General features: G+C 32.1%; 1 protein-coding gene and 1 pseudogene across 1 annotated transcript; both read left to right on the top strand.

Annotated features, from left to right (window-relative positions):
* Positions 1 to 439: 439 nt before the first annotated feature.
* On the top strand, positions 440 to 2,265 carry LOC148760228 (putative 7-methylxanthine methyltransferase 4). The gene is made up of 4 exons (XM_088802727.1): positions 440 to 583; positions 673 to 1,068; positions 1,154 to 1,423; positions 1,819 to 2,265. The coding sequence occupies exons 1-4, from the start codon at positions 509 to 511 to the stop codon at positions 2,173 to 2,175; spliced, it is 1,098 nt and encodes a 365-aa protein (XP_088658853.1). The 5' UTR covers positions 440 to 508; the 3' UTR covers positions 2,176 to 2,265.
* A 1,445-nt stretch (positions 2,266 to 3,710) lies between these two features.
* On the top strand, positions 3,711 to 5,809 carry LOC148760227 (7-methylxanthine methyltransferase 1-like; annotated as a pseudogene).
* Positions 5,810 to 16,170: the final 10,361 nt, after the last annotated feature.

The raw sequence follows: 16,170 nt of genomic DNA, 5'->3' as shown, positions 1-16,170 counted from the left end.
ATAGAGATAACCACACATCAACACAGTATAAAGTACCACAACATATGACGAGTTTATTGAAGCCATTAGTCTGCTCCAATTTCTTCTCGGATCATATCGATGCAACACATAGGATCTCTCTTGCCACCCCTCTGCAAGGCAGCCCAAACACTGGCTGTACTCATCCAACACTGTCCTAATGTTAATTATTTTTGCAAAGAATATTCCCTTCACCTCTTTTACACATAAGTGTATTTTTAAACCTTAATTTGTTTTCGTAAATTATAATTCATCCTATTGAAAGAAACTAAGTCAAGTTTAAAATTATATTAGAAAAGATGAATTTAATTAAATTGTCAATCACACTTAAACAAAAAAAAAATTAATCACAACTTTTATTTAGTTACAGTGATAACATACTTTTATTTAGTTATATAAACCACACAAAGCAAGATAGTTTTCAAGTGCTTGGGAGAATTCCAAAGAAATAAAGTTACTTTAGATTCCAACAGAGAAAAAAAAAATAGCAATGGAGGTGAAGGATATAGTATTCATGAACAAAGGAGATGGAGAAAACAGCTATGTCAAGAGTGCAGGATTGACGGTCTCCACATGATCCTACCCCTCTCTATCTCTCTCTCACTCTCTCTTTACTTGTTTATTAATCATTTTACGAACTTTGCTTCAATGCAGCTAAAAGTGATAGCCAAAACCCAGCCGATGGTGCAAAAGGCAGTTCAATCTCTCTTCAAAGGAACTCATTCAGCCCCACTTCAAGTTGTTAACGTGGCTGACCTGGGGTGTGCTTTAGGTCCCCAACCTCTTGAATCCATGTCAATAGTGATAGAGAGCATCGTGGAAAAATGCGGTGAATTGGGATGCGAAATGCCAGAAATCCAGTTTCACTTTAATGATTTAGCCGGCAACGATTTCAACACACTGTTCAAAGGGTTATCCGTCGTTCAAGAGAAATATAAGAATGTTTCATGGTTTGCTATGGGTGCTCCTGGTTCCTTCCATGGCCGGCTTTTCCCTCGAAACTCCATGCATCTTGTGCATTCCTGTTACAGCGTACACTGGCTCTCCAAGGTGTGCCATTTTTTCTTTAATTTATTAGTATACTTTTCGCATAATACATCAACCTTGTATGATTGACTTCGGACGAATTTCCAAGGCACCAAAAATCACAAGCGAAGAAGGGTTACCATTGAACAAGGGGAAGATCTACATGTCTAAAACCAGCCCTCCTGCTGTAAAAGAGGCATATCTTTCCCAGTTTGAAGAAGACTTCTCTTCAGTCTTGAGATTTCGATCTCCAGAGCTGGCACCTGACGGCCGTATGGTCTTGATTCTGAATGGACGGCAATCTGCAGATCCCACAGAGAAAGACATCTGCTACCTTTGGGATCTTCTAGCTGAGGCCTTATCCTACTTGGTTTCAGAGGTGAAATACAAAAATTTTCACCTAATCTATGGCTAATTAAGTTCTTTCATTATAATTGCAGAGATATATATAATTAAGTATCAAAAGGGGGTCAAATGTTTTGATTAGGATTAACTACACATTTGATATCCGAACAATGATCAAATATTTAATTTAGTATTTGAAATTTAAAATTTCGTGATTAGATACTTGATTTTATTTTCGTTAAATAATTTTTAATTAAAATTAATCTTGTTAGTTAAATAAATATTGTGATAAAAAAATACTAGTTAATAAGAACACGTCCAATATATAATCTACTTAACGAAATGTAATTCGGATAGCAAAAATGTAATTAACCTTTATGATTATTATATTTACTTAATTTTGATTTCAGTTTTGGTCCATACATATAGGGATTGATTGATGAAGAGAAATTAGACTCCTTCAATGTACCCTACTACAATCCCTCTCAAGAAGAAGTTGAGCGTGTGATAGACAAGGAAGGTTCCTTCACAACTGAGTTTAGTGACACGGTTGTGCTGGAGATTGGAGGAAAGAATGCATGGTCCGACCCAGGATTAAGAATTAAAGGCTACAGATGCTTTTCAGAGCCCGTTTTGTCTCACCAGTTCGGAGAAGAAGTGATGGATAAGCTATTTGATAAGGCCGAAGAGATTCTAGCTGAAGATTACAAGCAGGGAAAAGAAGCAACCAAGAACATTAGCATTGTTGTTGTGCTGAAAAAGAAAACAAATCAGACTTGGACTTAATTTCTGGGTCATTCAGCAAATTACATTGCAGAAAAGAATAAAAAGTAATGGGAGAAATAATAGTATGACATGAATGTATCTTGAGACTTAGTTTTTCTTCATACTAAGATGCCAAGAGGCTTTATTTTTAAGTATAATAATTTTTAAGATGATAAAAATCTCATAGAAATCGATGGCTCAAAATGTTTTGTTTTTATTAAATCTAATAGAAAATAACAACTCAAAATGTTTTGTTTTCATCAAATCTAATAGAAAATGATATTCAAAACGTTTTGTTTTTATCAAATTTTATAGAAAACGATGACTCAAAATATTTTGTTTTTAAGATGACAAAAATTTTTAATTTCATAGAAAAATGGCCAATTGCTTTATTTTCAAGTATAATAATTTTTAAGATGACAAAATTTTTTGCTAAGATAACATGGATATTCTTGCTAAAAAAAAATCAAATGTATCCATATATATAAATTTTTGTCAATTGCCCATTTGATGTTTATAGTATAAAATATGTTATCTATATAATCAAATAAAAATTAAATTAAATACTATTACTTAAAAAAATAAAATTAAAAAAACTCTTAATCTCATGAATTGATAAAATTATGATACCTAACATCCCACATCTGATGTGAATGTGATTGTTAAAACCTATATAACAATCTAAGCCCATCATTACTAACAATTTGAGCTTAAATTTTTGTGAGTCATGTGGTTTAAGTCAAAAAAATGTTGGATCAGTAGTTGGGCTTGAATCATTAAAAATACTTACTTAATCGAACCTTTTGTTCGATTTAATTGACTTAACCAAATTAGCATATAACAGAATTAACCGAATTTTTAGATTAATTCGACCTTTGTCCAAATTCTGCTCACACCAGTACGATGATGTCGACACATAAAGTTTCAGGTTCGATTTAATTGACTTAACCAAATTAGCATATAACAGAATTAACCGAATTTTTAGATTAATTCGACCTTTGTCCAAATTCTGCTCACACCAGTACGAGGCAGATAAAGTTTCCCAAAGAAAACGACGGGACAAGCCGTACAAAAAAAGGACAGATGACGTTAAGCCCACGTGGTGAAATTGTTTTGCATGATCAGCTGGAAGCATTGAAAGATGTCTGAAGCAAGGACGGCCATATCAAAAGGCGTGCCGGTGTTGGTCTTCCACACCATCAATACAGAGAAAAACATCCAATGCCATGAAGGAAATACTTATATAGGAATTTTAATTATATATGAATTTTTTTACAGGACAAAAATCTTTCCCCTCGTTCCTGTCTTACATATGAATTTTAATTGTCTAATTAATGCCTATAGTGTAAACATGTTATCTTGTAATTTATTCTTTAAAAAGCATGAATTTCATAAGTATAAACGTGTACATATCCTGCAATTAAATAAAGAATAAATTAAATACTATGTATAAATAATAATAATAATAATAATAAATTTCTCTTTAGAAATGGTGTTGGTTTCAATCATGATTTTTAATTTTATTTTTTTCAATCCTCCCAGCTCATCATGCAAAACAATTCCACAACCTGGGCTTAACAATACAGAGACAAGCAATATTAAAAAGCGTACCAGTGTCAGGATATCACGTAATCAATACAGAGACAAGCAAAGCAATGGCGAGTTGCTTTGTGCTAGTAATTATGTAACCACACAAAGCAAGATAGTTTTCAAGCACTTGAGAGAATTCCAGAGAAATACAGTTCTTTAGATTCCAACAGAGAGGAAAAAAAAAATTAACAATGGAGGTGAAGGATATGGTGTTCATGAACAAAGGAGATGGAGAAAACAGCTATGTCCAGAGTGCAGGATTGACGGTCTTTTCCCTTTCCTTCTTCTTCTTCTTCTTTTTCTTCTTTTTTATATGTTTTCAAGTTTTATATTTGTTAAATGCAGGACAAGCTGGCAGCCGTGGCACAGCCGATGGTTTACAAGGTAGTCGAGTCTGTGTTGAAAGAAAAGTTCTGTTCGAGCCCCGGCGAAGTACTTTTCAACGTGGCTGACTTGGGTTGTTCTTCGGGTCCCAACACTTTCACGGTGATGTCGACGGTGTTAGAGAGCGTGGCGAAGAATTGCGGTGGATCGGAATGCCAGATGTCGGAAATCCAGTTTTACCTGAATGATTTGGTGGGGAATGATTTTAACACACTGTTCAAAGGGTTGTCTGTCATTCAAGAAAAAATATAAGGATGTTCCACGGTTTGCCATGGGTGCTCCTGGTTCCTTTTATGACAGGCTTTTCCCTCGGAACTCCATGCATCTTGTGCATTCGTCTTATGGGATACATTGGCTCTCTAAGGTGAGATTTTTTATAGTTTTTCTGATAAAAGCATCTTTAGGTTTAATGAGATTTGATGAGCGTCGGATACAGTCATATTTTTAACACGAATATTTTTGTTTGAATTCTTTCTATATTTGGAGGGATCAGAAAATTCATAGTTATAACTATTATTTACATATAAATATAAGTATTTCAAAAGATAAAAAAAGTCACTAACAACATAGTTATTATTTTAAACTAATTTGATTCAGAATGAGTATTACGATACGATTATCTAATTTATTTTATATATTTAAGGGTCAGACTTCTATACTTATAACTATCATATATATGTTGAATTTTACAATTATCAACTTAATTTATTTGTTAAAAAGGTTATTTACAACATTATATATTCATGAATTACCCTAAATATATACTTTTAACTTAATACAAATAGAAATTTGGGTATAATTCATGGAATGCATTTTGACTAATCATTTGGAACCCATGATAAAGGCACCAAAAATCACATGTGAAAGAGGGTTACCACTAAACAAGGGGAGTATCTACATATCAGAAACCAGCCCTCTTAAAGTAAGAAAGGCATACCTTTCTCAATTTCAAGAAGATTTCCTTTTGTTCTTGAAATGTCGATCACCAGAGATGGTACCTAACGGACGCATCCTCTTCACAATTAATGGAAGGAAATTTGGGGATCCCATAGGCAAAGAAAGTCTGTACAACTTTGAACTCCTATCCAGGGCCATATCTTACATGGTTTCGAAGGTGAAATATTATCAAATTTTATCCTTTTTTTTAATTATTATTCTATACATTGAAAGTAGAGCTTTTTAATTTCACAAGTAAATTTATACATTTAAGATGTGTTTATTCATTGATCGAGTTACTTAACTTGACATAATATAATTCCAAGTGAATATAATCAAACAAGGATTGATTGATAAAGACAAATTAGATTCCTTCAATGCACCAACCTTCACTCCATCCCAAGAAGAAGTTGAGGATTTAGTGGAGAAAGAGGGTTCTTTCACCTTTGAGTTCATAGACACAATCAAAGTGGAGGTTGGGGATGCATGGGCGAGTGCAGAATCGAGAGCCAAAAACGTGAGAGCATTTTCTGAACCATGGATCTCACACCAGTTTGGAGAGGAAATAATGGACAAGTTATATGAGAAGGTGACACAAATTGTGGTTGAAGATTACAAGTTGGGAAAACAAACAACCATGGTTGTCAATATTGTTGCTGTGCTGAAAAAGAAAGACATCTGACCCTGAAACTTGTGTCATTCAGGGTATTTGATAGTATATTAATTTGCCAAGGAATAAGGTGAAAATACCAATTGAGCTTGGCTTGCTTACATCTTTTGGTCAGGCAAAGTACCTGTATTGACCCATGATGTTAGTATGTTAGTGCTTATAAATCATGGATTGTAAGCTTAAATTGAGATGTGTTAAAATATTGGTCGCACTGGCTTGAGAACTATGTTTAGGGCACAGTTTTCATTCTATTTTGTATTATGTTTAATTTTATAAAACTTTATCTATGATTATATTTATATCAATAATATTAATGTTTAAATAAAGTGAATTTTATTTTTTTATTCTTTGATGCTTGATGATTAAATAGAAATAATTTATTCAAATAGAAGTATAGAATAAATGTGAGAGTGAATATAGATAAGGAAATCCCTTTTGATGATTAAATCTAACCCTTCATTTATATATATGTATAAAAAAATTATGTGAGTGCATATATGTAATATAAACCCTTAAAAATATACTAATTTCAAAGTCAATTAAGTTAGTTAACCAATTTAAAATTTTTTTAACCAAAGTAAATAGATAAGATCGACTTAATCAAACCTTTTAACGAATTTAACTAAATCAATCAAATTAATCAAACTGGATGGGACATATAATACTAGAAAAGGAGAGATGATATTAAGCCCACAAGGTGAAATTGTTTGTGTCGTTTTGCATGATGAGCTGGGAGGGTTGAAAAATGTCTGACGAAGGAAGGCTATGTTAAAAAGCCCGCTAGTGTCAAGATATCACACAATCAATACAGAGAAAAACAATGGAGGTGAAGGAAATACTGTTATGGTTTCTTGAGATGAACTTAGGCTAAAAGTTCTGTTAAGTACATGAAAAATAGAAGCTAACAAAGAGCAAGAGAAAGTAGAGTATGATAACAAGTTTGTATACTGATTTGATTCATTAATGATAAACATAAAGCTTATATACAAAACATGCATGAAGGACACTTGTAAAACAGCAAAACAAGTGTTTAGCCTAATTACATGCACCTGAACACGTAAGGAACAGGGGTAACACAAGCATTTTTCATGACCAGTACAATGAAGCAAACGGATATAATATACAAAAGCAAACTTAATTAAGATGCTGTCCACGTGCTGACTACATACAAGTCTTAACTTCATAACACTCCTCTTTAAGACTTGTATCTAGCTCATGCAGATTGCTTATGAGGAATTCAAGTCTTCGCTTAGGCAGTATCTTTGTCATTATATCTACTAACTGGTCTTTAGATGGACAGTACCGCACATTGACATTTCCTTGTTGTTCAGCATCCCTAATTGCATGGTACTTAACTTGGATATGCTTTGTCTTACCATGAAAAACAGGATTTGGTTTGCTGCAGCAAGGTGAAAATTGGTAGGCTCCTTCATAAACCTCAATAACAAGCTGATTAGAAACATGATGTCAGGACGAGATGAGAAAGATGATTAAGTCTGCTACCACTCTTAGCAGAGAACCTCTCATTAACAGCAAGTGGAGTTGCAGATGGCTTACATTGATCCATGTGAAATCTTTTCAAGACTTCCACGATGTAACTCTTTTATGATAATATTATACCATCAACATTCTGCTTAATTTTGAGTTCCAAGAAGTAATTTATAGCCCCTATGTCAGTCATGTCAAATTCCTTAAACATTTTCTGCTTAAACTCATTCATGACAGCAACATCTCCTCCTGTAACCAACAAGTCATCCACATAAAGTGAGATTTTGGGTGTCAAAATGGATGGTCGAGCCTAGAATCAAGAATCAAAGGCCACAGATGCTTTTCGGAGCCCATTTTGTCACATCAGTTCGGGGAGGAGGTGATGGACAAGCTATACGACAAGCCACACACAAGGGCGGAGGGTAATGCAACAAAAAGGCTCCCCAAATATTTTAAAAATGATTATTATATATATATATATATATATATAAATGGCTCCTCCAAAATTTTTTAGAATTATTTATTTATATATATGTTTTAATGGTCCCTTCAAAAATTTATCGAATTATTTATTTACTATATATTTTTAATGGTTCTCTCAAAATAATATTTTATTTTATTATTAATATAAATAAAAAATAAGAAAATGACCTCATAAACCTTACTTAACTTTACCCTAATTTAAGTTTCTTCACACCTCTTTTTCTCTCTTTCTTTTTCTCTTTTGTCATTTTATTTTTATTTTAGTCTGTTCTCTGTAACTCACCATTAAAACACATTTCATTATTCAAAAGAAATTTATGAGCTTCTGAGTGTGGATAAAGAATGATGGAAACCACTCACCATCATTGTGTGAAATTAAGAAGTGGTAAAATTTTCTTTTATTTTTTTTTACTTATATTATTTAATTATTTATATATTTAACCATTGTGTAAAATCTTATATATCGTATTTAACTATTTATATTTTATACATTATAGTTTTATATTTAGTATTCTAAATTTAGATAGAAATAAAATTAGAATATTGGATGTTGGCTATACATTGATTAGTATCTGATCTTAGGTTTTTTGATATTAGTGGTCTCATGTCTTGCACTTCTTTTGGTCGTTGGGCGTTTTTGTTCTCTTTGAGCCGCTATCAAGTTTTTCGAGTGTTTTTTTCATGTAATTGTATAAGTTTTCGAGTAGTTTAGGAGTCTTTGGTCAATAAGAGATTCAATAAAAACACTTTTCACAAAAAAAAAAGATTTGATTAAAGTACGAGTAAGTTCTAAATAATTTTCCTACACTTGAGTCATCAAGCCTCAATACTTCAAATTATGAAAAAGAGTAATATGAATCAAAGTGTCTTAGGTTCAATCTTGAAGAAATAGATGCTTTTCAAGTAAAATTTGATACTTGTAAAACTGTTGTAAGTTTTTCTTTTCTTATTTCTTTGATTTATATGTTATATAAAATTATTATCTATTATGAATCTTTTGATTATTTTTTAAGTTCAACGTATTAGTTTTAAAAATTTTTAATCCTTAGACCTTTCTCATTTTTAACCTCCCAATAAAAGTTGGCTAACTCTGTCTCTAACCACATAGATTCTTGTGGAGGATTACTCGCATGGAAAAGAAGCAACCAAGACTATTAGCATTGCTGTTGTGCTGAAAAAGAAAGAACTCTGACTTGAAGCTGGCAAAGAATCAGAACCAATGGCATAAATAATAGTATGAATTTGTTGTAAGGAATAAGGAGAAATGTCAATTGACCATGTATAAGTCTTTAGATTAAGTAGAGCTATGACATGAAAGAATCTTGAAACTTTGTTTTTCTTGATACTAAGATGCCAAGTGGCATTTTTAATATATATATATATATATATAATTATAATCGTCAATTTTTTTATAAATAAATTGAAAATGATTAGTTGGGGAAATTGGGTTTTGTAGAAATTTGTATTGTGATATAGCAGAACCTAAACCTATTTAATTTTGGCATATGCTTGCTGTAAATTGGCCTGCACCAAAATGAATTGGGCTAAAGGTGAGTTCTGTTTATTGGTTCCATTAATTTTGTGGTATTTGATGCTTAATTGGGCAAACCACCCGTAATTAGATGCTTTAGGTTAGCCTTTCTATGGCCTTATTGACTTTTAAAAAAGGAATAAACTTTATGCAAAAAGAACCTTTCATGGAATTTGAAATCCACCAATCCAAGCAATTATCTTTCCTATTTTATACTTTTTACCTTTCAATATTGATAATTAATGAATGTCACTATTTGATAGAGATTTGTGAATGTGAAAAGATAAGGTAAATAGTATATATATATGAGTTATTGTTCACGAATATTTTAAAAAATTTTATATTACGTAATATATTTTGTCAACGTATTAAAATATATAATTGTGAATCAATATAATTGATATAATAATATTATTATAAATTTTCAACTGAAGATTAAAATCACTGTTGGGAGATCTTGGTTTTCTTTGTTAAGTTCTCACTTCTTGTTCTTATGATCTTTATGTGGAATTGTTAATAGTCAAGAGGTCTTAAGTCTTTTGTCCCTGCTCCCTCCCTTTGAGCTGCAGTTCTTTTTGTAATTATCTCATTATCAATAAAATTTATTGAATTGTTGAGAAAAAAATTATTATTATTATAATTAACTTTAAAAAATGCCATTCCATAACCAAACCCTTTCAAAATAAAATAATAATGAATGCCATTATTTACTTAAAGCCAACAAAGACAGCTTTTGACAATATTGTAAATGTGATTTCACCCCTTTTCCATCCCTTTGAGAGAAAAAGGCATATCAATGTGAAGAAATCTTGATTTACATAAAAAAATTATAATATCATAAATATCATAATATTTACAATTAAAAATTATAAATATCATAATATTTATTATATATAATAAATTTCAATATTAATAAATATAAATCATCATAAAAATATTAGTATTTATATAAATCAACAAATAGATATTAACCACATATCAGAAATCAAATCTCGTGCAGTCTCTAAGGCATACCTTTCCCAGTTTCAAGTGGACTTCCTTTTGTTCTTGAAATGTTGATCTACAGAGATGGTACCTAACGGATGCATCCTCTTCATAATTAATGGAAGGAAACTTGGGGATCCCATAGGCAAAGAAAGCATCTACCACTTTGAAGTCTTATCCAAGAACATACCTTACCTGATTTCAAAGGTGAAATCTTACTAAATTTTATCTTTTCTTTTAACTATTATTCTATACATCGAGACTTGAATTTTTTAATTTCACAAATGGATTTATACAGTTAAGATATGCTTATTTATTGATCAAGTTACTTAATTTGACATAAACTAACTCCTAGTGAATAAAATCAGTAGGGACTGATTGATGGGGAGAAATTAGATTCCTTCAATGCCAACCATCACTCCATCCCAAGAAGAAGATTAGGATTTGGTGGAGAAAAAGGGTTCTTTCACAGTTGAGTTCATAGACACAATCGAATTGGAGGTTGGAGGTGTATGGGCTAGTCTAGAAGTGAGAGCTAAAAACGTGAGAGCATTTTTTGAGTCATCGATCTCATACCAATTTGGAGAAAAAGTAATGGACGAGTTACATGATAAGGTGACAAAGATTCTCGTTGAGGATTACAAGCTGGGAAAACAAGCAACCATGAATGTAAGTATTGTTGCTGTGCTAAAAGAAAAAGACATTCGACCTTGAAACTTGTGTCATTTAGGGAATTAGATAGTAGTTTTAGTTTGCTAAGGAATAAGGTGAAACTGCCAAGTTGAGCTTGGCTTGGTTACATATTTTGATCAGGCAAAACACATGTACTAACCTATGATGTTGTTATGTTAGTGGTTATTATCATGGACTGCAAGCTTAAATGGAGCAAGTGTTGAAGGGTGTGGACAGTTGTAACCTGTGCTATTCGAAGTGAAGGAGCTACTGGTAATGTTAGAACACCAAACTGAAAACTTAGAAATTGGCTTCAAGGTGTGTATCAATGCCACTGTCCTTAAGGTTTTATTCGCCCCCACTTGTAGTGTGCAAAAGAGTTTCCGACGTATAAACCTTGAAGATACAATGAAGCCCAATGATTGACGACATTTTGCACTGACGAAATCAATCCATTGAGCACTCACCGGAATATAACAAGATTATCAAACTTCTATAATATTTTTTTGAAAGAAAATAGTATAGAAGAAAACTTGAGAAATTTGAGAAAGGAAGGAAAGTTTTTTGTTTTTCTGATGTACATTCTGTTGGATAAAGGGAGTCTCTTTTTTTGGCATAAATGCCTGTTCCCAACAGACACTGTTTGTGTTTGTTTCAAAGAGTTGCTTCCTGTTGGTCTTTTCCAATAGACGTAACTCTTTTTCTTATTTATTTTTTTAATTTTATTTATTTATTTCCAACAGACATAACCCTTCTTTTAATTTAATTTCCAACAGTCACAATTTTTCCTTTTATTAAGATATGAAATCGTATATTTTTTTTAATTTGAAAATATCCAACAATCTCCCACCATTTTTAAATTAATTTAAATTTTCGATAATCTTGGAAATCAATTGCATAAATGAAGGTGTCTTCCGATTGAACCTTTACTTAGTTAACCGAATATATCTCACACAACGATTTCAATACCAATGAATGCACAGTATCTCACGATACTTTTATGGCCATGCATCTGTATCTTTTTTTCATGAGTGTTGTTAAAGCCAAGCTCTTGAACTCCTAAAAGCGGCCACACTTCACACTCACATAGGTAGATCCCATGAATGCCCCCGTAACTAAAGCATTCTAACAAATTATGTTATAGGTCTATTAAGATATATAAATCATCATTTCCTTACCATTACGAGTACCTAGCACTTCACTTAAGATAAAATATATTATATTGTAGTGCTAGCAGCCACATACAAATGGTGTACTTTATCTCATTGAACTCAAGACTTGACGTTATACCAAGCGTTGAGTCGAGTTTCCACCATTGGTGACTTTCAATTTATGAGCTTGAGTCCCACCCCTTTTGAGGTCTTATTTACAGGATCTCTAGCAAGATTTTTTGTTAAAGGATCCGCCAAGTTTTCACTAGACCTCACAAAAGTTATAATAATCACTCCATCAGAAATTAATTGTCGAACATAGCTATGTCTTAATCCAATATGTCTAGACTTTCCATTATACACTTGGCTATATGCTTTTGCTAGAGTTGCTTCACTATCACAACATATAGAAATTAGAGAAATTGGTTTAGGCCATAAAGGCACACCAAAAAGTAAATTTCTTAGCCATTCAGCTTCTTTGGTGGCAGCAACCAATGTAATAAATTCAACTGCCATGGTAGAATCAATTATACATGTTTGTTTCTTGGACCCCTAAGAAATGGCACTCCCACCATGCATGAAGATCCATCCGCTTGTAGAAGCATGATCTTCTAAACTTGTAATTCAACTAGCATCTGAATATCCTTCTAGTACTGATGGATATCCATTATAGCAAAGTTCATAATTAATTGTTTTCTTTAAATATCTTAGTACTCGATTTATGGTTTGTCAATGCAAAGTACCTGGATTACTTGTATATCTACTTAACTTTCCAATAGCAAATGCTATATCTGACCTTGTACATGTCATTGCATACATCAAGCAACCAATTACTCTTGCATATTGTAATTGATCAACAGCCCTACCGGCATTAGGTACTAATTTAATTTGAGGATCCATCAGTGTAGATGCTGCTATATAATTAGTAAGATTAAACTTTTCAAACACTTTTTCAATGTAGTGCGATTGAGATAAAGTTATGTTATTTTCATCTCGAACTATTTTAATTCCTAAAATGACATCTGCTACACCCATATCTTTCATTGCAAAGTTTTTAACAAAAACTTCTTTGTTTCCTCGATTTGTTCTAAATTCGTACCAAAAATTAATACATCATCCACATATAAGCAAATTATAACACCTTTACCATTTTGAAATTTGCTATATATGCACTTGTCAGATTCATTTATGTTGTAGCCATTAGCTAAAACAATTTCATCAAATTTTTTATGCCATTGTTTGGGTGCTTGTTTAAGCCCATACAATGATTTGACAAGTTTACAAACTTTATGTTCTTGTCCTGAAACAACAAACCCTTTTAGTTGTTCCATGTAGACTTCCTCCTCTAATTCACCATTTAAAAATGTTGTTTTGACATCCATTTGGTGAATTACCAACTTATAAATTGATGCAAGGGAGATTAAAAGTCTAATTGTAGCAATTCTTGCTACTGGAGCATAAGTATCAAAGTAGTCAATCCCTTGCTTTTGCGTAAATCCTTTGGCTACTCATCTTGCTTTGAATTTGTCTATGGTTCCATTTACTTTAATTTTCTTTTTGAAAATCCATTTACAACCTATTGGTTTGGAACCTGGTGAAAGATCAACCAAAATCCAAGTATTATTTCCCATTATTGAGTCCATCTCATCATTGATTGCTTTCTTCCAAAATATAGAATCTTGAGACTTCATTGCCTCTTCATATGTAACAGGGTTTGATTCTAAATTAAAACAATAAGGAATCTTATTGTCAATATTTTTCCCTATTCCTTCTACAAGGAACATATAAAAGTTTGGACGAAAATCTTTTACCTTTCTAGCCCTTTTGCTTTTCCTTATTTCTGGTCCAGATTCATCATTATCTTCATTTTGTTCCAATGGAATGACATTTGACTAAATTGATTGTAGTGGTTGTAGTTGTCTTAAAACAGATTTGAATATATTTTCATCAAATATTGCATCTCTTGATTCAATAACAGTATTGACAGGAATTGAATAATTTGGTTCAATTACCATGAACCTGTATGCTTTACTATGTTGTGCATATCCTATGAATATGCATTCTATTCCTCTTTCACCCAATTTCTTTCTTTTGAGTTCTGAAATTTTAACTACAGCTCTACATCCCCAAACCTTCATATAATTAAGGTTTGGTTTCCTTTTCTTCCATTACTCATATGGGGTCATTTTAGTTTCCTTTATAGGAACTCTATTTAATAAATGACAAGCTATTAACAAAGCTTCTCCCCAAAAACCTTTTCCAAGTCCTTAATATGATAACATAACATTTACCATTTCAGTCAAGACCCTATTCTTCCTTTCTGCTACGCCATTATGTTGTGGTGTATAAGGTGCTAAAATATGATGGATTATTCCAATGGAGGCAAAATAACTTGGACTATAATATTCTCCACCTCTATCCGATCTTAAACACTTGATAAAATATTCACATTGTAATTCAACTTCTGGTTTATAAACCTTAAATTTATCAAGTACTTCATCTTTAGAATGCAACAAATATACATAGCAATATCTAGAGAAATCATCAATGAATGTGATAAAATATTTATTTCCAGCTAATGTAGGTGTACTATGCATATCACACACATCACTATGTATTAATTCAAGTAATTTGGTATTTCTTTTAACTTTAGGAAAAGGATTTCTAGTTATTTTTGTTAGCATGCATGTATTACATTTATCAATATTTGGATTGAATTTTGGAATTAAGTCCATTTTATACATGTCATCCAATCTTCTATAGTTTAAATATCCTAATCTATAATGCCACAAATAAGAAGATTCAACCATATAAGCAGAGACATCTATCTTAATATTGACAATATTTAGTTTGAACATTTCATCACACATGTAACCTTTCCCAACAAAAATTTTCCCTTTGGACAGAATGAATTTATCTGCCTCAAATACAAGCTTGAAACCAAACTTATTTAATAGACTTTCAGATACTAAATTTTTCCTAACTTCTGGAACATAGAATACATCTTTCAAAGTTAAAGTTTTTCCAGAAGTGAATTGAAGTTCAACAGTCCCTTTGCCTTTAATCATTGCTGTAGAAGAATTTCCCATTTATAGGAAATTTTCACACTCACTTGGTACGAAATTCTTGAAAAGACTCTTATCATTGCACACATGTTTTGTTGCTCCAGAATCAACCTACCAGGCATCATTTTCTTCAAGCACATTGATTTCAAAAATCATAGTTATAAAATTTTCAAAAGCTATTCTTTTTGAAGAATTATTTTTCTTCTTCAATAATCGACATCCATTCTTGAAATGTCCTGGTTTTCCATAATAGAAACATGTGCTTTTATTTTGTCTTTAGAATTTCGGACCATTAGCAATCTACTTGAACTTCTTTTTAGCAGGTTTAGTGGTCTGTCCTTCCTCTACAACATGTACTTTGGCTTCACCAAAAACAACAACTTGTTCTTGTTTCCTGTATTCCTCTTCAATTCGAAGATGATTTGCCAAAGCCTCAAGAGTTATTTCTTCCTTTTTGTGTTTTAGACTTCTTTTAAAGTCTTTCCATGATGGAGGAAGTTTGTCTATAATAGAGGATACAATTATAGTTTCATCCATTTTCATTTTATATTGTTTAAACTGATTAAACATTCTTTCAATTTCTCGTAGTTGTTCTATAACAGAACGCCCATCAACCATGTGATAATTAATAAAGCGACTAACTAGAAATTTCTTACTTGTTGCATCTTTTGTCATGTACATGGCTTCCAGTTTGTCCCATAATTCTTTTGCAGTAGCCTCATTCTGGTATGTGTCAAATAAGCCATCAGCCAAACCATTCAAGATGTGAACCTTGCACATATAATCGACATTTTTCCATTTTTGCCTTTCTCTCGTTGCAGCAATAGACTCATTTTCTTCTTCTTCTGGTCTAGGTGTGGTCAAAACATAGACAACTTTCAAGATTGATAGTAGAAAATGCATCTTCTTTTGCCATCTTAGAAAGTTGCCACCATCAAACCGGTCCAATTTTACAAAGTCAGAAGCCAATTCTCTTAGTGTTCCACTTGCAGCAGCCATTGTTGGAACAGAAATAAAACCTTAAGATTGTTAGAACACCAAACTGAAAACTTAAAAATTGAC

Source organism: Theobroma cacao, chromosome 10 (assembly GCF_053813885.1).
Source record: "Theobroma cacao isolate CCN51 chromosome 10, ASM5381388v1, whole genome shotgun sequence".
NCBI lineage: Eukaryota > Viridiplantae > Streptophyta > Magnoliopsida > Malvales > Malvaceae > Theobroma > Theobroma cacao.
This window is presented reverse-complemented; position numbering and strand designations above follow the sequence as displayed.